The 23,778-nt window shown below is 49.5% G+C and overlaps 2 protein-coding genes across 2 annotated transcripts in view; one reads left to right on the forward strand and one right to left on the reverse strand.

Annotated features, from left to right (window-relative positions):
• Positions 1-3,787: 3,787 nt before the first annotated feature.
• LOC101083729 (CENPB DNA-binding domain-containing protein 1) lies at positions 3,788-6,414 on the reverse strand. The gene has a single exon (XM_003998379.5). The coding sequence runs from the start codon at positions 5,601-5,603 to the stop codon at positions 3,978-3,980; it is 1,626 nt and encodes a 541-aa protein (XP_003998428.1). The 5' UTR covers positions 5,604-6,414; the 3' UTR covers positions 3,788-3,977.
• The window catches only part of LOC101083987, a 29,895-nt gene continuing 11,839 nt past the window's right edge, over positions 5,723-23,778 (forward strand). The window contains 3 exon segments of the mRNA XM_045045863.1: positions 5,723-5,804; positions 6,296-6,532; positions 13,602-13,695. Coding sequence (XP_044901798.1) covers positions 5,723-5,804; positions 6,296-6,532; positions 13,602-13,695 — 413 coding nt within the window.

Raw genomic sequence — 23,778 nt, forward strand, 5'->3', positions numbered from 1 at the left:
CGACTGAGCCACCCAGGCACCCCTGGAGTCCCTAAATATTAACATTTACCTCATTTGCTGTATTCTTTCTGTGCACGTGCACATTTCTTTTTCTGAACCATTTGGCAGGGAGTTTCAGAGATGATGCTCCTTTGCCTCTAAATACATGCGTCTTCCTGCCAAACAAGGACGTTACAAGGCCACAGTGCACTTACCACTGGGAAATTAACATGGACACATCACAGAACCTACAACAAAACTTATTTAGATTTTGCCATTCAGCTGCTATGTCTGTTTAGTCTTCTCGAATCTGGAAGGGTGCGTGATGGACCCCTTTAAGAAGCACAAGGTAACTGGGGCGCCCGGGTGGCTAAGTCGGTTAAGTGTCTGACCCTCAGTTTCCGCTCAGGTCGTAATCTCACAGTTTTGTGGGTTCGAGCCCTGTGTCGAGTAGGAGCCTGCTTGGGATTCTCTCTCTCTCTGTCTCTCTCTGCCTCTCCCCCACTTGCGCTGTCTCAGTCTCTCTCAAAATAAATAAAAGAAAAAAAAAGCACAAGTTAATAATTTTGAAGACTATCCTTCAATGCGGGTTTTTCTGATAGGATTCAGGCTTCGCACGTGGAGTGAGAATTCCCCAGAAGTGACGCTTTGATCTACTTGTCTCCTGCGTCCTTTTGACATGTTTCTGTCATTCTTTAGGAACCGCTTACTTTCTAGCGTAATAAGGCGTTCTTGGTTTTTCTTGCACTTTCCCACTCCTAGCCCTGAAACCAGCCATCTCCTCAAGGAGCCCCAATAGCTGTTAGTGGACAGTGGTAATTCAGTAAACAAGATGTGGTCGTCGGGTGTGCTCAGTCCTACTGGGCTGTCACTGCTTCTAGGTCCTTTTACCAGACAGGAAATAGTAGCCCTTCATCGACATCTAGTCCTCCATAAACATATTAAAAACATGAGTTCACACTGATACTCCCAATTTCAAAGTAATGCCACAAAATTCTTTCCCCTTTTTAATATTTGTGATTCCATTCCTTGACAGAAACCTGGCTCTGTTATCTATAATTATTTATTTGCTCAATCCTAGAACACACAGAGAGTACCTTCAGCATTGCCAACCTATGCCTCTGTGAAAAAGAAGCCTAGAGTTTAATATTTTTCTTGAGTTCCTTTTTGTATTTAGTTGAGGGAATACAGTCAAAACACAGCATTCAAAATTCACTTGGGTGTTTCTCCCCTTTCACTGTGCATATGTAATTCATGAGAAATATGGTTCCATTCATGTACTCCGTTTTATTTCCCTATTTTTATTTTTTTTAAATTGGCTTCACACCTAGTGCAAAGCCCAACATGGGGCTTGAACTCACAACCTTGAGATCAAGAGTCAGAAGTTTAAGCAACTGAGAGCCACCCGGGGGCCTCTTATTTGCCCGTTTTATTGCTGTGATATATTAACATGGTTCCTAAAGTCAGAACTTCACAAGAGGCCACGGTGCCTGGCTGGTTCAACAGAGACTTGCCTGTCTCTCTCTCTCAAAAATAAACATTAAAAAAAAATTTTTTTAAAGGCACTTTAAAAAATAAAAACCTTTACAAAAGGTTCGTCAAATATCTTCCTCCCCCGTTCTTTGCTTCTTTCCACCCCTTCCCATCAGGTAACCAATGTCTTTGGTCTCTGGCTTCTCCTTTCTGGGTTTCTTTTTGCAAAAATGAGTATGATACATGTCTATTTTCTTATTTCGTTTACCCCTTTTTTTAAATAATTTTTTTAACATTTATTCATTTTTGAGAGAAGGAGACAGAGCATGAGTGGGGGAGGGGCAGAGAGAGGGAGACACAGCAGCTGAAGCAGCTGTCAGCACGAAACCCGACTCAAGGCTTGAACCCATGAACCGCGAGATCATGACCTGAGCTGAAGTTGGACGTTTAACCAACTGAGCCACCCAGGCGCGCCCCACCCCCCACCTTTTTTTTTTTTTAAGTTTGTTTTTTGAGAGAGAGAGAGCGTGTGAATAGTGGAGGAGCAGAGAGAGAGGGAGAGAGAAGAGAGAATCCCTAGCAGGCTCTGCACTGCAGCACAGAGCCTGATGTGGAGACTGAAGCCATGACCTGTGCGATCATGACCTGAGCCCTGAAGTCAAGAGCCTGATGCTCAACCCACTGAGCCACCCAGGAGCCCCTCCCCCTTCTTTCTTCCACAAAAATGATAGCATACTGTTTTTTTGCACGTTGCTTTTTTCAAATAATAGTATACCCTGGAAACCATTCTCTATCAGTCCAGAGTTCTTCCTCCTTTATTACTGTTATCATCATTTACATCTAGATTATATCCCATTGTATGTAATAACCATTTCATATTTGACCATTCTTCTATATACGAATATTCAGGCTGTCTCCTCACTTTTGCAGTAACAAACAAGGATGCAACAAGTAATCTGTGCACATGTATTTTCTTTTGTTGGAGATATATCTTGAGGGTATACTCCTGAAAGTGGGATTGTTAAATCAAAAGAAATGTATTTTTTATGAGTGTCTGATGTCCCTCCATATTCGTTGTAGCAATTTGCATTCCCATCAGCAATGTAGGAGGTCCCTGTTAGCCCAGAACATCACCAACAGAGTGTGTGGCCATACTTTTTGATTATCTGTCAATCTAATTAGTGAGACACAGTATCTGTGTAGCTTTAATTTGCATTTCTCTAATCATGAATGAGGTTGAACTTTTTTTGTTTCAAGACCTAATTTATTTATTTATGAATTATATCCTTTGTCCACTTTTCTATTGGATTTCTGGTATTTTTTCCTCCTCAATCCTAAGAGTTCTCCACATAGCAGGAATTAGCCCATTGTCTGTGAGATGTTGCAAATATTTTCTTCCAATTTATCAACTGCTTTTGACTTTGTAGTGTTTCTCCCATGGAAAAGCTCTTTTGTTACATTTTTATACAGTCAAATTAACTTTTCTTATTTCATCTGGATCTTAAGTCATGGAAAATTTCCCAGCACCCAGGTCAAAGAGGCATTCATCTATGTGTTTTTGTAGTACTCGTATGGTTTCAATTTTTATTTTTGGATCCACGATCTGTTTATTTAGTCTTGTGTATGCTGTGAGGCAGGGATCTAATTTTATCTTTTTCCAAATGATTAACCAGTTGTCCCCCACCATTAAAAAAAAATCGGGGCTTCCAAACTTATTCCACAGGTCTGACTACTGTACTGACTCACTGAGGTTTTATAGTTTGCTTTAATGTCTTAGAAGAGCTAGTCTCGGGGCGCCTGGGTGGCGCAGTCGGTTAAGCGTCCGACTTCAGCCAGGTCACGATCTCGCGGTCTGTGGGTTCAAGCCCCATGTCGGGCTCTGGGCTGATGGCTCAGAGCCTGGAGCCTGTTTCCGATTCTGTGTCTCCCTCTCTCTCTGACCCTCCCCCGTTCATGCTCTGTCTCTCTCTGTCCCAAAAATAAATAAACGTTGAAAAAAAAAAAATTAAAAAAAAAAAAAAAAAAGAAGAGCTAGTCTCCTCCTTGCAGTTTTCTCTCTCTTTTTTTAAAGTTATTCATTTTGAGAGAGAGCATGCACACAAGCAGGGGAGGGGCAGAGACAGACAGAGGGAGAGAAAGAATCCCTAGCAGGCTCTGCGCTGTCAGTGTGGATCCCAACGTGGGGCTTGATCTCACAAACTGTGAGATCGTGACCTGAGCCAAAATCCAGAGTCAGATGCTTAATAGACTGAGTCACCCAGGCACCCTGCAGTTTTCTCTTTTTGAAGCAGCATTTTCCTGGGTATTCTTGCATGTGATTATTCTAAAGCACATATTTAAGTGAAATTTTAATGACAAAATTTGGTACTCTCAGGTGTCAAAATGAAAATACCAGAAACAAGAGTTTCCAAAGATGTAAAGCATCTGGAAGTAGAGAGGCGTGGCTGGATCTCATCCGCTGAGGTCATCTTGTTGCTTCTGGCTTTATTTTGATTAACGTTTGGTCGCACACACTGAAAAACGACCTAAGATAGTTGCTTTGAGCGCCGCTTTTTCTCATTGTACAATTCCCTGTAGCAGTTGATCGCATCATTGATTGCTCCCGAAACTTTCAGTTTCCAATCATCATTAGGGCCGTCACTCGTAAGGACCTGTAGGCCTGCCTCGAAATGTGAGAAGGCTGCTGAGAGTCTTCCTGTGGTTAGCTGACGCAGGGCAGGTGGGGCATCTTCACTCTCCTCTTCTGCAGGCTCCTGTTCTAGCTGCATCAGTTCCGTGTTCGAGAGATCCTCCTCGTGGGACCTCAGCAACTGGTCCACGTCGGCTTCTACAACCTCTTCGAAAGCCACATTCTTGGCAAGAGTCACAATATTTTGTTGAAGTTGTGCAATGTTATCTGTTTGGGAAACGCTCTGGAACCGAACACACTCAGGCCAGATCTTCTTCCACACGCTGTTCATTGTTGCCGGTCTCAGCGCCTCCCAAGCTAGTGCAATGTTGTCTACAGCATCCATGATGCTGTAGTTTCTCCAGAACTCCCTGATCATGGCTGTATCCTCCCCATCTGTTGCTTCTAGGATGTGCTCAAAAGTTCTTCTCACGTAATGAGCTTTGAAGGCGGAGGCTATGCCTTGACCCATGGGCTGGATGGAGTCAGCTGTACTGTCATGAAGATATTCCACTCTTACATTATCAGACAGATCACTCAAATTTACTGGGTGGCATGGGGCATTGTCTAGGATGAGCAACGCTTTGTGGGTAAGATTATTCTGGGCACAGTATCTTTCAACGGCTGGGCAAAAAAAGTATGTGAACCATTCCTGAAAGATGCTCCTGGTCGCCCAGGCCTTTTTGTTTGAGCGCCAAATTACAGGCAAATTGGGCTTGGAGTATCCTTTCAGAGCCTTGGGGTTTTCCAAGTGGTACACCAATAGGGGCTTCAACTTAAAGTCCCCAGCTGCATTGCCACCAAGAAGCAGCATCAAGCGATCTCTGGATGATTTAAAGCCTGGCTCAGCTTTCTCTTCCACAGAAATAAACGTTCCTTCAGGCATTCTCTTCCAATAAAGCCCCGTCTCATCTACGTTAAAAACCTGCTGGGGGGTATACTCACCTTCTTCAATGATGCTTCTTAGCGCTTTTGGATATATGTCCTTGTTTCCAGGAGCCGTGCTGTTTATCTTGAAGTGGGGCAAACAGTGGCGCTCCTTGAATCTCACGAACCACCCTTTACTTGCAGTAAACTTTTCTGTTTGAGAGCTCGCACCTCTTTCACGCTGTAAGTCATCAAACAAACTCTTAGCCTTCTCCTGAATAATTGTGACACTCAGAGGCACATTTCGCTGGCTCTGGTCTTCAAGCCACACGTGCAGCAGGCGCTCCATGGTCTCCATGACTGCACTTCGATGCCGAGTCAACCGGGAGGCTCTCAAAGGAGTAGCTATTTGCGAATTCGCTTTAATTTTTTCCTTATTATCTCGGATTGTAGCCACTGTAGAAACGGCAAGGCCCAAGGCCTTCGCAATTTGGCTGAGCTTTTCACCAACTTCAAATCGTCTCAACACTTCCAACTTTATGTCGAGGGTAATTGCTTTCCGTTCCCTTTTGGCACTTGGGATGGCCGATGCATTTAGGGACCTTTTCCCAGGCATTTTCCCTTCCAGAATGTAGTAAAACCACAGCAGCCTCAGGAGCAAGAAGGCCCGTGGCTATTCTCTGTTCCCTTGCAAAACGTGGGAGAGAAAATGGGGCTGCCAAGAAGTGCAGGCGGATGAGAAAAAGGTCACCAAAGGCCTGCCCGGCCCCCTTTGCCAGAAACAGGCTGGTTCACTCTCGATTGGAAGGCAGGCAGCGTAGGCCTCTGGTGTCAATCAGAGTGTCCAATCCCCAGACAGCACATCCTCAGGAACATTAAAACCGGCGTGGGTTTCTGGGATCCAGAGAACAGAAAAAAATCCGTGCAAGTTAATAACGCTGCATAGCACACACCGAGTCAGTGCCTCCGTTCTAGAGGGACATCGAAGCAGCAGGTAGCCGGGTAGCGGGCTCACGAGAGGCGCCGGTAGCAGCGGCCGGGGGTGGGGGTGGGGGACGGACCAGGGACTGGTGTTGTCTTTTGCGAACCGCTTCCTGTGGAGGACCCGGGAAATATGTGTCCTTGGAGATGCCCGACTTAAAATAAGTCTAAAGGCGCTGGGTATCCTCATAGCATCTAGCCCGAGTCGGTCGCTGGGATTTCTGCGCTCCGCTCTGTGGACAGGACCCGACAGCGCTCACGTTCAGATCTTTAAAAAGTCAGGTGGTAGGGTAGACAGCTGACGAGAGGTCCCAAGCCGGCGCCTAGTCCTTACCGCGCATGAGCGACGCCTCCAGCGCCCGCGGGGACGGCTCCGGGGGTGTGGCGCCTCGCTGGCTTTGTTGCTGTTCTGCGCGTGCGCGCGCCCCAGCGGCGCGAGGGCGGGGGCGGGGAGTGTGGCGCCCGCTCCGGGCGGCGGCCGAGCGGTCTGGGCCGTGCGGCGGTGGCCCAGGAGGCGGCGGGACGGTCAGGGCAGGCGTGAGAGCCCTCGGAACAGCCCGGCAGGTGAGCGGGGAGGTTCTGCCCGCAGGTGTCGGGAGGCGGGGGCGCGGGCTCCGCTCGACGCCTTGGTGACGCCGCCCGGTTGCGCCGGCTGTCGCGGGGTAGGGGTCCGGGGGAACGGACTAGAGGGGCCTGGCTGCGGCCACCACCACATCCCCAGCCGGCGGCTCTGTCCCCGCGGCTGAGGTGGCCGTCCCTTGCCCTCCGCGTCCCTGCCCTTCTCCTCGCGGCTTCTTGCCGCCTTCCGAGTTTCCCGCCGCCTCCCGGGCCCTGCGCAGTGCTGGCTCCCTCCTCTGCCGCCTCAGTCCCCTCTCCAAAGAGCCCCCACGTGGAGCGATTTGCGTTCGAGTCACGAGTCCCAGCAAACCTACAGCATCTCCTCGGGCACCTCGCTTCGACTGCGAGCCCGTTTCCTCCTGGGCCTGGAGGTAATGCTTGCTGTAGCCCAGAGGTGCTCTCTGAGCCGGATGTGATACTGCACGTGGAAGAGTTTTGCCGGCTGTTAGTGTTTCTCACGTGTGGAGCCCGGTTTCACCACTCTCATAGCAGCTAGTACTGCTTCCAGCCTTCCGTGCTAAGGGCTTTACACGAACCCTCTCATTTGAGTCCTAAACCCTTCCTGCACGAAAGCGCTGCCATAACCCTCTTTATAGAAGAGAAAACGTGAAAGCAAAACTGGCCACTTGCAGTTCAGGGCCATCTCGCTCCAGTGCCTTCACTTTTAGGTATTTCTGGGTTGTGTGCCTTTCCTCTGGTTAGATACTATCAAATGGGATTCCATGTTTTTTTTTTTTAATGTTTTTTTAAATTCAGTTTTTTTTTAAATTTTTTTTTTCAACGTTTATTTATTTTTGGGACAGAGAGAGACAGAGCATGAACGGGGGAGGGGCAGAGAGAGAGGGAGACACAGAATCGGAAACAGGCTCCAGGCTCTGAGCCATCAGCCCAGAGCCTGACGTGGGGCTCGAACTCCGGGACCTCGAGATCGTGACCTGGCTGAAGTCGGACGCTTAACTGACTGCGCCACCCAGGCGCCCCTAAATTCAGTTTTGAGAGACAGAGTGTGAGCAGGGGAGGGGCAGAGAGAGAGACGGAGCTCCAGGCTCCGAGCTGTCAGCATACAGCCTGGCTGGGGGCTCAAACCCAGGAACTGCAAGGTCATTACCTGAGCCGAAGTCGGAAGCTTAACCGACTGAGCCACCCAGGCGCCCCCCTAGGATTCTGTATTTTAAGGTTCTGTTTCTGTATTGGTTGATACATCCCAGGGTGCAGTGATCACATTGGCTTAATTTTTTCTCCTGCACAAATGTGAGGTTTCTGATTTTTGGTCCAAGAAAGGCATCTTGGTTTCCAGACAGCAGTGAAGGAGGAAGAAGGATTCCGTGGATTTATCTCCTGTCTTGTCTTCAGGAATGAGCTCTTCCCTCCCATCCCTATTCATGTTGGAGATGGTACAAGTGAGCTCCGTTTCTGGAACTATCGATGAAAGCAGAGCCTTTCGCCTGGGACGTTTCAGCATTGCAGAGGCTGTTCTGGTTGTTAACACGTGGTGGAAGTCAGTAATTGACACAGCTGTGTCCTGGGTCACTGAACCTCCATGGCCTCAGTGGTTTCAGTTACGAAGGAAGTTGGATGATCTTTGAGGGTTTTTTCCCCCAGACTGAGTTGTTCATCTGTTGAGAGTCAAGAAGTGAACACAGGCGAGGGCTCTGTCCCTCGGCTGCTCTCCTTGGATTTGTAGGCTGGGTGGTGGTGGAGGGGGGGGGGCTGCCAAAGCTGGAGAGGCGTCAGAGTGTAGTCAAAAGTACCCTGTCAGTTTACACTCATCAAGGGAGGCTCATGTTCTGGAGGCTTCCGTGCAGTTATTTTCTCATTCGGTGATCTTGCCGCACCATCCCTGCTGTGCAAGGAGGAGAACGAGACAAGCAGAACAAGGGAAGTAGAAAAGGAAGAGAAGGGAATGGAGAGGCATAAATGCCGTATCAGCGTGGGTGGGATAGTTGAGTGCTGAAGGAAGCGAGCTGCCAGCAGATTGAAGAGCCACTGCCTGGCGGGCTTGTGTCTGCGTGAGTCTGAGACACCAGGGTAACCTGGCTGATGGTCTGACGGGAAAAAAAGGGCAGTGGCCCTTTGCCTGTTGAAGGGTCTTACTGTGCCCAGCCCCACGTCTTGACATTGCGTATGCCCATCACAGCCAAACACCAGTAACAGACTGTGTCTCTGAGAACTGCCCCTAACCCATGTCAGAAGAAGATTAAGTCATGAACTGAAATAAAGGAATTGGGACTTTTGTCAAGTTTTGGAGGCCTGAAGCACAGTACTTAGCACTTCTAGGGCTGTAGGCCACCAGCCCTGCTCTGTTTGGCGTGGAGCTGCAGAAACCCTGGGAGGCTTGGTTTCCCCTCATATGCCTCCGGCTCCCAGTTGCCTTCAGGCACTCACTTACCTCTCTAAACTTTTCCACCTCTGCAGGGGGCGCGGTCACACCTACTTGTTTAGGGCGGATGGGGAGGATTGGAGGAGGTGACAGAGGAGCACCCACCCAGCAGGTGCACCACCTTCTGTGCTCCTTTGTCTAAATTTCCTGTTGCAGTAAAATGCCTTTGTGATGTCTTCATGGTCTCATGACTCCTCCACATCAGGCTCTGGTCCTTTGTGCGGGCTGAATCCCTGCAGCAGGCGGCTTCATTCACGGTGTGGAAGTTCTCGTGGCCTCATCACCCTTCCTGGTGCATCTCCTTTCTGAGCTTCCCCGTTTGGGTTTCTCCCTGGTTTTAATATCTTTCTTATAGCTTACCTTACTTGTGAGTCCACTTTGGCTTTTGATAGGGATGTTTGAATAATTTGGCTTATTAGCAAGTTAATAACCATTGGCAACGAATTTACCGTGGGGAATGGCCTGCCTCATCATGAGGGACAGCATGGTTGAAATAACACGGGTGTTGTCACCTGTATATCTATTTTCATTATAATAGAATATTGGGGATGATCCAAATCTTTGCTTATGTTGTTTTTTTTTTTAATATAATCAATATTGGGTTCTTGACTGTACTTAGATTTTGTTGTCTTAATATGGTGGCTTTTCTTGAGCTTATTTTTGTTCTAATGGCTTTTGACATATACTAGTGAAAAATCTAAGTCGTCTTTGGTCTTGTCCTTGACTGGTGTTAAATACTGTTAGCTTATGGTGAAAACTGGCATTTTCTTCTTTGAGGACTGAAGAAAATACAGGATCTGGAAGAGCACTTGCTTTCTTTGGCCTGACAAAAATACTAATCCTTGGTTGATCAAAGATAAATTATAGTATCCTTTGCTTTTAAAATTTTATGTGGCTTAATCTTAGAATCATGTTTGTTTTTGAGGCTGTAATAGTTTCAGTGGCCAAAATTGTCTCAGGCAAGAAATGGTTAGGGAATTGGTGGGGGTGGGAGTGGAGGCATTGACAGCAATAGCTGTGAAAATTCTTTATGTGTTTCTGCAGTGAATTTAGTTCCTGTTTATCCTGTTTGAATCCTATTTTAATGGGACGTTTAAGCGGATAAGCAAAGGCAGCAAGCTAGCCCTTTAGCCCACATCCGGGTCCCTTCCCACCTGTAACACCACCGTGAGAAAATGGCCCATCGCGTGGCAGAAGGTGTTCATCTTCTCTCACTTTTCACTGCCTCCGGGGGACCTGCTTTCAGCAGCTGGCTCTTCGGGGAAGACTGACGTCATTTTCTTAGTGGCTGTGTTCAAAACCACCCAAAGGTACTCATCTTTCTTCTACCATCATTAGCATAACGTTACGAGAACCAAGTGAGGCTTCCTCAGTGTCTCCCCTGTAGTGGGGGAACCAGGGGACAGGGTGTGTGTTGACTCAGGATGCCCTGTGCCTCCTCCCTTTTCTAGTTTCCATATTGAGCCTTGCTTCAGTCTTCCCGTTTCTGGGTCACTGCAGCCTGTCTTTATGGTTTTGATAGGACAGTGAAAGAGAAACTCTCATAAGAAAGTTTCTAGGCGAATCTTTTGGGAGGCATGAGAACAAACCTTTGTTTCTACATATCTGAGTGACTCAGGCTGAGCCTCATGTTTGGGAAGCACAACAGAGATGATGTGCAGACTGCAGTTAGCTTGGAGCATATCTGCCTCTCACAGTGGACTGTAGGACTGTGCTCAGTGTCCCCTTGGACACCCTGTATGTGAGGCTTGTAGGTGCATGTTGATCGCATCAAGCAAGGAGTCAGGGCAGAAAACTGGTTTCTCTCGTACTCTCTTTCCTCGTCTTACAGGATGGTTGCTTTTATGAGTGTGGTCTGTGCTTTTAAAGTACCAGAACCTCATCATTTTGTCCCTAAGGGTTTGAGGAATTCTTTAGAAGAAACAGAGACTTAGAAAAAGCAGCAACTCCAAGAAAAGGTACAAGGGTCAATTTGACATTTTAATGGACCGAGCCACCCAGGTGTCCATCAATTTAATGGTTTTTTTTTTTTTTTATTTTTGTTTTTTAACGTTTATTTTTGAGACAGAGAGAGACAGAGCATGAACGGGGGAGGGTCAGAGAGAGAGGGAGACACAGAATCTGAAACAGGCTCCAGGCTCTGAGCGGTCAGCACAGAGCCCGACGCAGGGCTCGAACTCGCGGACCGTGAGATCGTGACCTGAGCCAAAGTCTGACGCTTAACCGACTGAGCCACCCAGGCGCCCCTCAATTTAATGTTTTAAAACTGTGAGAGTTTTGCATTTTTAAGGCCTTCGCTACTTTTGGGGTTAATCTCCTTGGGAGGTGACAGGCAGGCGGCCCGTGCACGTGTGGTATTGGCCTTCTCTCTCCTTTGCTTGTCGTGCCCATCGCTTCCAAGTCACCCCCTTCCTTATTCAGATCCAAAGCCTCACAGTTTGGTGATGTGGATTGGTGAAGTGCGTATTTATCAGGTGTGGTTCTCCTGTGGAACGTCTTCTGCTCAGTTACCTGTAAGTGAGGAATAGGAGGAGGCCCATAGAAGCATGTTGGGAGGTGTGTTTACATGCTTTACAAATGTAGCAGTTGGTTTTTTGCAGCGTTATCGTTTATGCAAATTTTTACTCTATCCTGTAATATGTTTGTCTGTTTCCGGGTCACCTAGGCCTTGGGCCTCCATGGCTTTGATTTGGGGTTATTGGAGTGGTGTGCATGTGACGGGGCAGGACTGTGGCTTTGTTTGTCCTGCGACTTTTTGGGCTTCTTGCTTAGGCCCTTCCATTTCCTGTTGCCTGGCTGTGGAGAAACATGGCCATGGATGGATCGCTGCCTTAGAAGCCTCTGTGAGACCACCTTTCCCTTACTCAGGGGAACGATTGTTTTCCTAAGTTTTGGGTTAGTTTCCCAGGTTCTTAGGAACACATGCATTCTTGTGTGGCACCTCTGCGACTTCATTTCTGGTCACAAATGTGTGGGCGGGTGGGGGGGGGTTGGTTTCCCCACCATGCAGTTCTGGGACACCAGCTGGGTGTCCTACAGTTTAACCCACTTCTGACACCATGTACCTGGAGTTAGCACCAGATTCCACAGGTTCAGGGCTCCGTCCTGAAAGACTGCCTCCGCCTCCCACTCCCTGCCTTCAGATGCTGTTCCACTTCCAGGTTGTCACCTGTGCTTCTGACTGACTGGCTGTAAATCAGGTTTCCATGACCCCCTCTCCTTGGGTTCATTTAATTTGCTAGAGCTGCTCATAAACTCGGGAAACCAATGTACTTACTAGATTACCAGTAGTTCATTACAGAGGATGTTAAAGGATGTGAATGAACAGCTAGATGAAGAAATATGTAGGGCAGGGTCTGGTGGATTCCCTGGTATAGGAGCTTTCTGTCCCCTTGGGGTTTAGCACAGAATGTGGGTACATTCTTGTCTACCAATCTAAAAGCTCTCCAAACCATGCCCTTTTGGGTTTATATGGAGGCTTTGTTGCATAGGTATGTGATTGATTGAATCATTGGCTGCTGTGATTAATTCGACTTCCAGCTCTTCTCCCCTCCCCTCCCCCCTTCTCCCCCAGAGTCAGGGGTGGGGCTGAAACTTCTAACCTTCTAATCACTTGGTTGCTTCTCCTAGGAACCTGCCTCCATCCTTAAGGGTTTTCCAAAAGTCACATCATTGACACACACTCAAGTGTGGTTGAAAGAGGCTGGTTATGAATAACGAAAGACACCTTTACCACCTAGGAAATTCCAAGGGTTGTTAAAGCTCTGTACCAGGAGGACCAAATGCATACTTCTTATAAATCGAGTATCATACGGGTCAAACAAAGCTAAATGCCTGGCAGACACCGTGATAACAATTATTCGTTTTTGTTTCTCCCCCTTGTCTTTTTGTGTGTGCTAAAGCACCTCTTGGAAATTTTAACTGGAAATTGTACTTGATGGAGTTACATGGGGAGGGGAGAGTGCTTCTTTGGGTGTGCCTAGCTTTCTAGGACCGTTCAAGCCTCCTGATCCTCAGAGTGTACTTGGAGGAACCCTAGGTGGGCATGTCCTGAATCAGAGCCATCTCTCCCGACACATACTTTGCACCCTACAGAATGGTGGGACAGGGGTGCTTATGGGGCTGGATTTGTGTGCTCTGAACTGCTTTGTATTTTACGTGTGTGTTGCAGGAAGAGGCTTGCAAGGCTGGATTCAGTCATCTAGTTTGTGGGTCACAGTGTTCTGAGAAGGGGTATCGTGCCCCAAGTGCCAGCTGTTTAACAGTAATGCCCCCTGGATTGTGCCTGGTATGTATGTTCCATTCACTGGTGATTACCTGGAGATTTTAAGAAATTGTTTTAAATTTCCATCTTGTCTGGAAATGTCTAGGGTTGGTATGGTCTAGTAGTCTTTTCCACTCTAACCTGTGTCCTGAACTGGGAGGGGCACAGCAGGCTTTTCTCCTACACTTCCGGACAAGATACTTATGTTTCAGCTCTGCCCAGCCTCTTCCTGTCCTGCTCCCTGTTTACCTCCAGAAGGCACCAGTGTTAGGAAGATTGTATGTTAGAAGGCATTTTTTTGTTCTCTGAAGCCTCTTTCTCTAGGAAGTTGTAATTATTGTTACCTGGTGTCAGATTCTGTTTTCTCTTAGGAACTGGTGAGCCAAAGGATGTTGGGGCTGGAACAGAGGAGGCAGGAGAAGAGGAAAGCAGGGTGACTTTGCCTGGTGGAGCCGGCTGCAGAAGGTGTGTGTGCATCCGAGGACTAGACCCCACATGGCCCATCACGTACCCAGGGGGCCGGTCACGCTCATAGACCCCACGCGGCCCATCACGCACCCAGGGGGCCGGTCACGCTCATAGACCCCACGCGGCCCATCACGCACCCAGGGGGCCGGTCACGCTCATAGACCCCACGCGGCCCATCACGCACCCAGGGGGCCGGTCACGCTCATAGACCCCACGCGGCCCATCACGCACCCAGGGGGCCGGTCACGGTCATAGACCCCACGCGGCCCATCACGCACCCAGGGGGCCGGTCACGGTCATAGACCCCACGCGGCCCATCAGGTACCCATGGGGCCGGTCACGCTCATAGACCCCACGCGGCCCATCACGCACCCAGGGGGCCGGTCACGCTCATAGACCCCACGCGGCCCATCAGGTACCCATGGGGCCGGTCACGCTCATAGACCCCACATGGCCCATCACGCACCCAGGGGGCCGGTCACGCTCATAGACCCCACGCGGCCCATCAGGTACCCATGGGGCCGGTCACGCTCATAGACCCCACATGGCCCATCACGCACCCAGGGGGCCGGTCACGCTCATAGACCCCACGCGGCCCATCAGGTACCCATGGGGCCGGTCACGCTCATAGACCCCACATGGCCCATCACGCACCCAGGGGGCCGGTCACGCTCATAGACCCCACGCGGCCCATCAGGTACCCATGGGGCCGGTCACGCTCATAGACCCCACATGGCCCATCACGCACCCAGGGGGCCGGTCACGCTCATAGACCCCACGCGGCCCATCAGGTACCCATGGGGCCGGTCACGCTCATAGACCCCACATGGCCCATCACGCACCCAGGGGGCCGGTCACGCTCATAGACCCCACGCGGCCCATCAGGTACCCATGGGGCCGGTCACTGCTGTGCTTGGGCTTTGTGCAGTCGCTCTGCTTGTTCTTGGAGCAAGCTGATTCAAAGATTCTAAGAAACAAACTTAAAATTATGACAACGTGGAGATTTCCATCTGAATTTTAAAAGACCCAGATAAGAGATAACCCCAGAAGTGTTGGCTCTTTGTGGGTCTTCTGCCTCTCCCAGGTGCTTTGCTGAGCTTCTGTGTTTGTTGTGTTTACATGTGCCAAGCGGAGGCCTTTCCTCCCAAAGACCCCGGCTTTGGCTTCACCACGCACACAGCATGGTGGAGTGTGAGGAGGGAGCATTTGATGATGTCTCTCATAATACCTGATAAAAGAAGTCGCTGTTTCATGAAGGAAACCACCCTCGTTTAACCGTAAAATGTGTTCTCTTGTCCCACGGGAGGAGGGGGTGGGGGGGAGGTGGGGGGGGGTGGGCATTCCCCTGGGATAAGCAGGGTTTCTGCAATCTTGCTGTTTTGGGGGCAGGTGTTGCTATGGGATTTTTCTACATCTATTTTCGAGACCCTGGGAAGGAAATCACCCAGAAGCTTTTCATGAAGTATTACTTGGTGAGGGGTCTGGTGAGGGCACTTACAGTCTGTCCACCCAGGAAGGAGCTGGTACCTATGGCGGCGTGCCCACCCCTGTGGTCTGCAAGCTCTGATCCTGAGCATCCCAGCCTTGGGGTATAGACAAGACCAGTTTTTACTTTTCCCAGTAGCTCCCTCACTGAACGCTGAATGTCATGCCCACATTCTTGCTGGGTGGAGGTCCCTGTAACATCATGGCCTAACTTCATCATTGACTAGCTTTTGCTCCTAAGACCTAATTCTCTTTTTCTGTAAACTCCGATCTTCTGTCTGATTGAAAGCTTTTCTCCTAGTGTAGTCCTACCCTGACCCTGAGCAGGGTGGGCCAGCACTGTCCACCCCAGGCTTTGTGCTGTGCTCGCAGGGTCCTCCCTGGCTTGTCCTTCTGAGTGCTGAAGTCAGGTGGAGTGCTCCTCCAGCTTAAGTGTAAACTTAGGTAGGAGCAGAGGACTTGCTCCCCCTCTGCCCATCGCCCTAAATAACACACAGTTAAGATCCGGACTTCCATCTGTGTGACGATGTTTGTAGAAAACCATTGTTTCCCACCAGGGTCCGTAGCTGAGGCCTTTGTTGTCTGCCCGCACGTCTGTCCTCAGAGAGGCCCTTGCTCCCTGCTGGGTGGGGGAATGGCAGCTGCCTCTCCTCTCTCCCAAGGATCTGCCTCCTGCTGGGGAGGAGGGGTGAGACAGGGGTCCTCCTGTGTCTGCATTCTGCACAGATTCCAGAGTTCCCTCAAGGTCTGGCACCGCTGACAGTGACGTGTTTGTTCTGAGGCACAGCCTAGAGCACTGAACGGGGACGTGTTCCCTCCCTGGCTTGCCTCACTCAGCGCTGCGCTCAGCCCCGTGGTGCACAGGGGACGGGCAGCCTCTCCCCAGGCTCAGACCAAAAACCTGATCTTCCTCACTCAGAGGAACTTTCAGGTTGGCTGGAAAAGTCCAGCATGTGAGTGCTGCACCGTCTCCCAGCTCCTCCGCAGCAGCTGTTGTGAGATCACCTGATGACATCTTAGGGTGTCACAGAAGTAAGTAAGCTGAAGCGCAGCCCTCCCTGAGCGCCTCATGCATTTGGGAATAAAAAAAAAACAAAACAAAACACAGTATCCAGAAACTTAAGTAGCAAACTTTGTTGTAAAATAGCTTTGTTACTTCTCCTAACTAAAATTAGGAGGACGTTTCCTTCCAATTTTTAAAATGAGGAGAAAGTATGTTTGCAAAAAATATTTGGGAAGTAAATAAGAATATAAAGAAGGGAGTCCCTGGCCTGCTCTGAGCAAGGTTACACAGGTGGGCACTGGTCTACACCCTGCCCCTTGGGCTTCACCGCGTTGAGCTGTGTACCCAGGTGATAGTGTAATCGTGTCGGAGAAAGCAAGACTGGCCAGCCGGGCGGTGATCCAAAAAGTAAGAGATTGAAACATGATGGGGGCTGTAAGGATGTCCCAAGCTCTTGCCTCTTTAACGTGAGAGTGGGTGGAGTCTCTGGGGTCTCTGTTGCGGAAAAGCTGGGGCGTTCGGCTGCTCTGAGGTGTTTCTTTAACGAGCATTAGGCTGCACTGTGGAAGCATTGAGCTTTGTAGGGTGGTCATAAGATGCCACGGTTGGGAACACGTCCTCATCACACAACCCCGAGTCTTTATTTACTTTTCAGAAGGAGCATTGTTGTAGTGATCTGAGATGCTGTCGAGAGCAGATGGATGGCAGAAGGATCTAGGGCACACCCCTGAATCGTGTCTTTGAAGAGCTTCCCAGAGGAGCATGTCTGCGTGCAGATGGTTGGGTCCAGAGGCAACAATAGCTCGTGGGCCTTGGGGATTACGTTTTCATTCTCCCTGGCACTGTTTTCTTGTGGTACCTGCAGCTGGGTGGACAGAATGTTCCCGAATCAGCTCTGTATCTTAGGACTGCCCTGTAGTCAGTGTAAGACTGTTGTTTGTGTGCCTTCTGGATTTCCAAGGCAGTGTGGAATCTCAGTGCCTGGATGTACCAAATTTTAATCCCTGTTGCTGAATTGGTTTCTGTTTATTAAAACGGAAATAGGTTCATACCCCAGGCTGAAAGTATTCATGTTAGTAGAAAAACAAAACAGACCTGTTCTGCAGAGCGTAGGCTGAGGTAGAGCCACAGTCTGGGTCTGTGGAGCACGTCCGAGCACAGAAGCACGTGGTTTGCTGCCGAATGCCCTGCTCTGCAGGTCTGGTGTTCTTTCTCCGAGGTGGACTGGCTGGAGGTTGTGAACAGTTTGTGCGTGGCATTCCTGCTCCTGGACGGTATCTGAGGTGAGGGGTAAGTTCAAGGCTGAGTGTTCCTCCGTAGGTTTTTTTTTTTTTTAATTTTTTTTTAACGTTTATTTATTTTTGAGACAGAGACAGACAGAACATGAATGGGGGAGGGTCAGAGAGAGGGAGACACAGAATCTGAAACAGGCTCCAGGCTCTGAGCTGTCAGCACAGAGCCCAACGCGGGGCTCGAACTCACGGACCACGAGATCATGACCTGAGCCGAAGTCGGCCGTCCAACCGACTGAGCCACCCAGGCGCCCCACGTAGGGTTTTTTTTTTTAATGTAGAGTGTAGGGGCACCTGGTGGCTCAGTTGGTTAAGCATCCGACTCTTTATTTCAGCCCAGGCTATGAACTCCTGGGTTCTTGCATTTGGGCCCCACGTTGGGCTCTGTGATAGTTTGGAGCCTGCTTGGGATTCTCGGTCTCCCTCTCTCTCTGCCCCTCCCCTGGTGCATGCTTTCTCTTCCTCTCTCTCCCCCCCCCTTTCAAAAATAAATAAATAAACTTTAAAAAAGAATTGAAAAAGTAAAGTGTAGTTTCTGTGTGTGTGTGTGTGTGTGTGTGTGTGTGTGTGTGTGTGTGTGTGTTTTCAAAAACATGCCTCTCTTGGTTTCACTACCCAACAGCGGAGGTTTCAGTTAAGAGGATCTTCACAATTCTGCCCTGGCAAATGCTACTTCCCACGATTAATAACCCGTGTTAAGGGGATCGTTTACCACATCGGTGTGTAGCAATAGCAGTGTTCCAAGTAGAACAGAATCCCCGTGTAGGGCTCTTTTTTAAAATTTTTAAACAATTTTCATTTATTTTTGAGAGAGAGAGAGAGAGAGAGAGAGAGAGAGAGAGAGAGAGAGAATGTAAGTGGGGGAGGGGCAGAGAGAGAGACACACACAGAATCCGAAACAGGCTGCAGGCTCTGAGCTGTCAGCACAGAGCCCGACGTGGGCTTTGAACTCCTGAACCATGAGATCATGACCAGAGCCGAAGTCCGATGCTTAACTGACTGAGCCACCCAGGCACCCCACACCCGCCTAGTGTAGGACTCTTAATTGTGACTCAGTTTTGTCAAGTAACATGTGAGAACCATGATCTGAGAGCTGGGAGGAGAGAATGGCACAGGGACACAAAGAAGGGACAGACAAACCTTCGCAGTTGTGGGAGCTTCTTATACTTTCATCCAAGACCCAAAGCCTGTGGTTTTGTGAGGCCAGACCCAGGCTTTGCTGGAGGAGCCCCGGTGGGGGGGTGGTGGCTGGAGGGGGAGCCTAAAGCTGCTCTTGAATCTTGGTCTCTGCAGAAGTTTGTATGGTTTAACATCAGCAGTGTTGACACCTTTGATCGGAACTTGGAGACTGCTCACTGGGAACTGGGCATTGAACTCCCCCAACCAGACGGCAGTGGTCTATGCCACTGAGAGCAACGGGTGAATGTCGGGCTCCAGTCTGGAGTCTGGTTCTGAGTACAGAACAGTTCAGTGTTTAATCAGTTTTGGAGGGGTGCCTGGGTGGTTCAGTCAGTTAAGTGCTCGACTCTTGGTTTTGGCTCAGGTCATGATCTGGCGGTTTGTGGGTTTGAGCCCCTTGTTGGGCTGTGTGCTGACAGTGTGGAGCCTGCTTGGGATCCTCTGTCTCTCTCCTTCTCTGCCCCTCCCCAGCTCACTCTCTCTGTCTCTCTCAAAATAAATAAAAACTTAAAAAATTTTTTTTACCAGTTTTGGAGTGTGCTTCCTTTGAGCATATTATAGGCGTCTGCTAATTTACTATATATAGTAAAATGAATAAATAAATTCTGTTTTCATGGAGGAAAGAATCGATCGGTGAAATATTTAGGCAGGCAGCCCTTAAGAAATAGTATAATAGGGCTCAACTGTGAGGGGGCTGTGCTGGGTCTGCTGGGGTCCGTCCTCCTCACCCCCAATTTCAGGTGTCTGGGCAGACAGACGTGTGTGGGGTGAGAGGCTCAGGATTGGGGAAGGCTGGATGCTGTGTCCAGGCTCTGATATGTTTTTATTTATTTATTTATTTATTTATTTATTTATTTATTTATTTATTTTTTCAACGTTTATTTTTGGGACAGAGAGAGACAGAGCATGAACGGGGGAGGGGCAGAGAGAGAGGGAGACACAGCATCGGAAACAGGCTCCAGGCTCCGAGCCATCAGCCCAGAGCCTGACGCGGGGCTCGAACTCCTGGACTGCGAGATCATGACCTGGCTGAAGTCGGACACTTAACCGACTGTGCCACCCAGGCGCCCCTCTGATATGTTTTTAAAAGATACTGCTCCCTTGTGTGGCATCAGTCTGTTCTTCACAGCGTTTCTCCCGAGGGAACTGATGAGTGGTTTTCTTGGATCTTCTAGGTTTCCCTTGCGAAGCCTGGTGTCCGCCCTTCTCCTAGTGGGCATCTTCCTCTGTGCTGTGAGGAGGGGGCCCGATGGGGGCTGTGCGTGGCAGGCGAGGACAGGGGCCGCCTCTTCAGTGCTGGGGAGACACCTGCCAGGGTCTTAAAGTACAGTGTCAACGTGTGGTTTGCGGATGAAGCTGGTTGTGAAGAAGCCAGGCTGGAGATGATGGAGTTTGTGAATTTCCTGAAGAATCCCAAGCAGTGTCAGGACTTAGGAGCCCAAATTCCAAAGGTATTGATTTCAGAAAACATGATAATGCTCTGAGCTCCAGGTCACAGTCAGAGATCACCATGGGTTAGTGTGGACAGATACGGGACAATTGAGCGTTTTCTAGAGATTGTGTATTTTATTAATCATGGGAAGTAGCATTTGCCAGGGCAGAATTGTGAAGATCCTCTTAACTGAAACCTCTGTGAGTTTACTTTTTTGAACTATGAGCTTGTGCAATTATAGGAACAGTCCCATACCCAACTGAAGTGTGTTTGTGTTCACTTGAAGCACAGACATTATTGGCTTTTCATTTAGAGGCCAGTCTGTCCGTCTAGTTTGGTTCCAATGATCAGAATCTTTTGTTAAATGTCCTGCATAAACCACACGTTACCTATAGTTTTGTTCTCTAAATGAAGTGAGAACTTAGAAGCAGAGCAGTCTGAGTGTAGAACCGTGTATTTTCTTACGACATTTTTCTTAGAGTTTTCTTTCCTACTCAATTTGACGTTTTTTTTTAGCTGTTTGCCTTTATTGCTTTATTTTCCAAAGCTTTCGACTTAGTTTTTGAAGAAACAACCTTTTTTTATTCCTGTTTTTTTTTTTTTTTAGTTCACACAACGTTAAATTACATAATTAAAATAGAAGTACAGCTTGCATAAACAGGTTTGGGATCAGATACAGCTGCCTTATGGTGAGCCCTTGACCCTGCTCTGGACAGAGGGGTGGGGTTGGTGTGGGTCAGGGTTGTTGTACAGCCATTGTGATTCTGGCTGCTGTGTGTTTCTGCTGGTGCCTCTTTGTGTCATGGACCCTTTGATGGCTTGACAAACTGCGAGTCCTTTTCCCAGAATGATTTGCATCTTAAAGGAAATGGAGTCACAGACCCTTCAGTCATCCCCGGACTATGTGGACCAGGCTAAGAGCGCCTAGTGTAGACCGCTCTTTGGACACAGACCCTTGTAGGAGCCCTTGCTTTCTCCAGCTCCTCCCCGTAGTGTGGCCGCCCCTAGGCAGTTTGTTCTGAGCAACAGCAACAGGTGATAGACCGCTGTGAGCCTGGGGACTAGAGGGTAGGAGGTGCTGTCCTGTCTTACAGGCTGGGGAGTGTTTGCTGGAAAGCATGTGTGTGCGACAGAGGTGCAGCTCACCCTGGTGCTCCCTACTGGAGATTTGCCAGCACCCGGCCCAGCTGCTGGTCCCCTCGGCTTTGTGGCTTTGTGGTTGGGTGCCGCAGGGGGTGCCTCTCTTTGCTTCTTAGGATGTCCAGCTGCTTGTACGTAGTTGCAGAGTGGGTGTGATAAGCGGTGTGGCGGTCAGGTCACCCAGAAGGGCCTCTCACCTGGAGTGCGACCCTCCAGCAGCGTGTGGGCTTGAGGGAGGCGTCTCTGTCATTCTGTGTGGTGCCGAGGACATCAGGGCCCCCATGGGTGTGGGCTCCCCCTGGGCGTAAAGACCTACAGTGGACGTGGACACATGTACCCTGGACTCTTCAGTTGTGCGTGTGGTCACACGACTGGCAGAGATGGATTCATGGCGCACCGTGACCTTAACCCACATTCACGGGAACATGGGGTCCAGCACCATGTTGTGGATCTGAGTTTTGTGACTCCTTCTCCCTACCTATTCGTGAGTACTTTGTTGTTGTTTTTAAAGACTCAAGGAAAAAACACTGTATGGTCTCCTCTGAGGTAACTAGATGCTAACCCACACCCTTGACTGGAAATGGGGCAGTAGAAATTCCCTGCTTTAAATTTCTTTTCAATTTTCAGGTGTGATGGTAATCCATAAAACGAACACCGAGGTGTGTTACCAGAGTGTGAATTGGTGTCACTGTTTTGTAGAGCAGTTTGACGGCACCTGTCAGACATTCAGACCCTTTGACCCAGCAAGCCCTGCCCTCGGGAGCTCTTGTGAAGACACGGCCTGCTTAGGTGGATGGGCTTTCGTGTGTCTGTGGTATTTGAACTTTTTATGGTGAACGTGGTTTAATTTTCTAAGAAAATATTAGAAGGAGAACCTCGGACTAGAAGAATGGTGCATCATCTCATGGGATTCTTGTTAGTGATGCCTGGGAGTCACCTGTTTAAATCAGAAACGGGCCTGTCTTTGGGTCCCATCTGTCCCCTTTAAGAGCCCGGCATCACCTTTCTGCTTCAGGGAGCCATGCCCACTGGTCTCCTGGCACTGGAGCTGCTTCTTGCCACAGCCACTGCGGGGAAGGCCAGTGTGCCTTTCATCACCGTGAATGGGTCAGAGTTCCTGGAAACATTTGTCGGCATTGGGCCAGCAAGGGTAGGTGGGCGCTTGTCCTTGAGTCAGACAGCCCCGGTCTTTGTGTGGACCCGGCAGTGAGCACAGAGCACGCCGCAGATGTTGAGATAAGGGTTGGGTTCCGGAGAAGAGAAGAAGAGACTTGGGTTAACAAACACTCATTTTTGTTTTCATACCAGGAGCAAAATAGACTCTCTGTGCGGATTCCTATTTTAGGTTCGTGACAAGTTTGCAGTGGCCCAAAGAAACGCTCCTTGTGTCTTGTTCATTGATGATATTGACGCATTTGGCAGGAAACGAGGCCGAGGGCATTTCGGAAGCCAGAGTGACCGGGAGAACACACTGAACCAGATGCTTGTGGAGGGATGGATGGTGAGTGCACGCTGCTGACAGCCGCCGAGAGCAGGACTGTCCTGTCAGCACTGCCACATCTCGAGTGACCCTCCTCCAGCTTTTGTTTCTGTCAACTCCCTGGGTGAGTGAGCATCCCTGATGGTTCTGTTTGTAGGAAGGCTGCTCTCAGGCAGACTTAATGGAGAAAGCTATGTTAGATCCACAAAAGCCCCCCACTGCCCCCTCCCCACCAGCAGGCGGGGTTAGTGGAGATGGGGTGGTGAGATGAGGAGAGGTGAGGCCCTCCTGGGGAGGTGGACCAGGTAGATGAGGGCTCCCCCACCTCTCCTAGCGTAGGCCTTGGTGCCTGCAGGATGGTGTGGGTGGAGCCTTGCTCCTTCCCCTCTGAACCTCTCTCCTGCTGCCCTTCCTGACGCAGAATCTCATGGGTGTGAGCCCACTCCACGTACCAAAATCTCTCTCTTTCTTTCAGTTCAGACTTTTCCTCAAAGTGATTCCAGCTCAGCGTGTCTGGTAGCTTGTCAGGCGTGCTGATATTTCACTGGAAATGTCTACATGGTGAACGTTTTTCAAATTTGGAGATGCTTTCACTGGTCCCATGGCAAGTTTTCATCTTCATCTTGGGGCTGCCAAGAGTACCCCAGGTTTGGTGATTCACTAGGAGGACTCCTAGGACCCCATGTATAGCTGTACCCACGACCACGACTGGTGACAGACACAGAGCAGAATCCGCGCAGGGAAGAGTGTGGTGCAGGGAAGCTGGCTGCAGCTTCCCTCAGGATGTGCAGGAGGCACCGACTTTTCCTGGCATGGAGCTGTGACGACATGTGGGCGTGTAGTTGACCAAGGTTTTCAGTGGGTGCTGGTTCTGTGGCGCTCTCTGCCCAGTATGTACCAAAATCCCAGCCTCCCGGGAGGAAGGCAGGTGTGCAGCAAAACCACACCGTACAAACAGTTTAGGCCTAGGGAGCCCCTCTTATCAGGGCGCAGTGGAGACCCTCCCCAAATCTCAGGTCCCAGAGCCAGCTGGGGGCCACCTTATAAGCAGAGCTTGAGAGGCTTACTG

This window comes from Felis catus, chromosome E2, assembly GCF_018350175.1.
Source record: "Felis catus isolate Fca126 chromosome E2, F.catus_Fca126_mat1.0, whole genome shotgun sequence".
Classification (NCBI taxonomy): Eukaryota; Metazoa; Chordata; class Mammalia; order Carnivora; family Felidae; genus Felis; species Felis catus.

Bases quoted from the DNA above. Each gene is read 5' to 3' on its own strand.
- LOC101083729 (XM_003998379.5), bottom strand. From the start codon at position 5,603: ATGCCTGGGAAAAGGTCCCTAAATGCATCGGCCATCCCAAGTGCCAAA.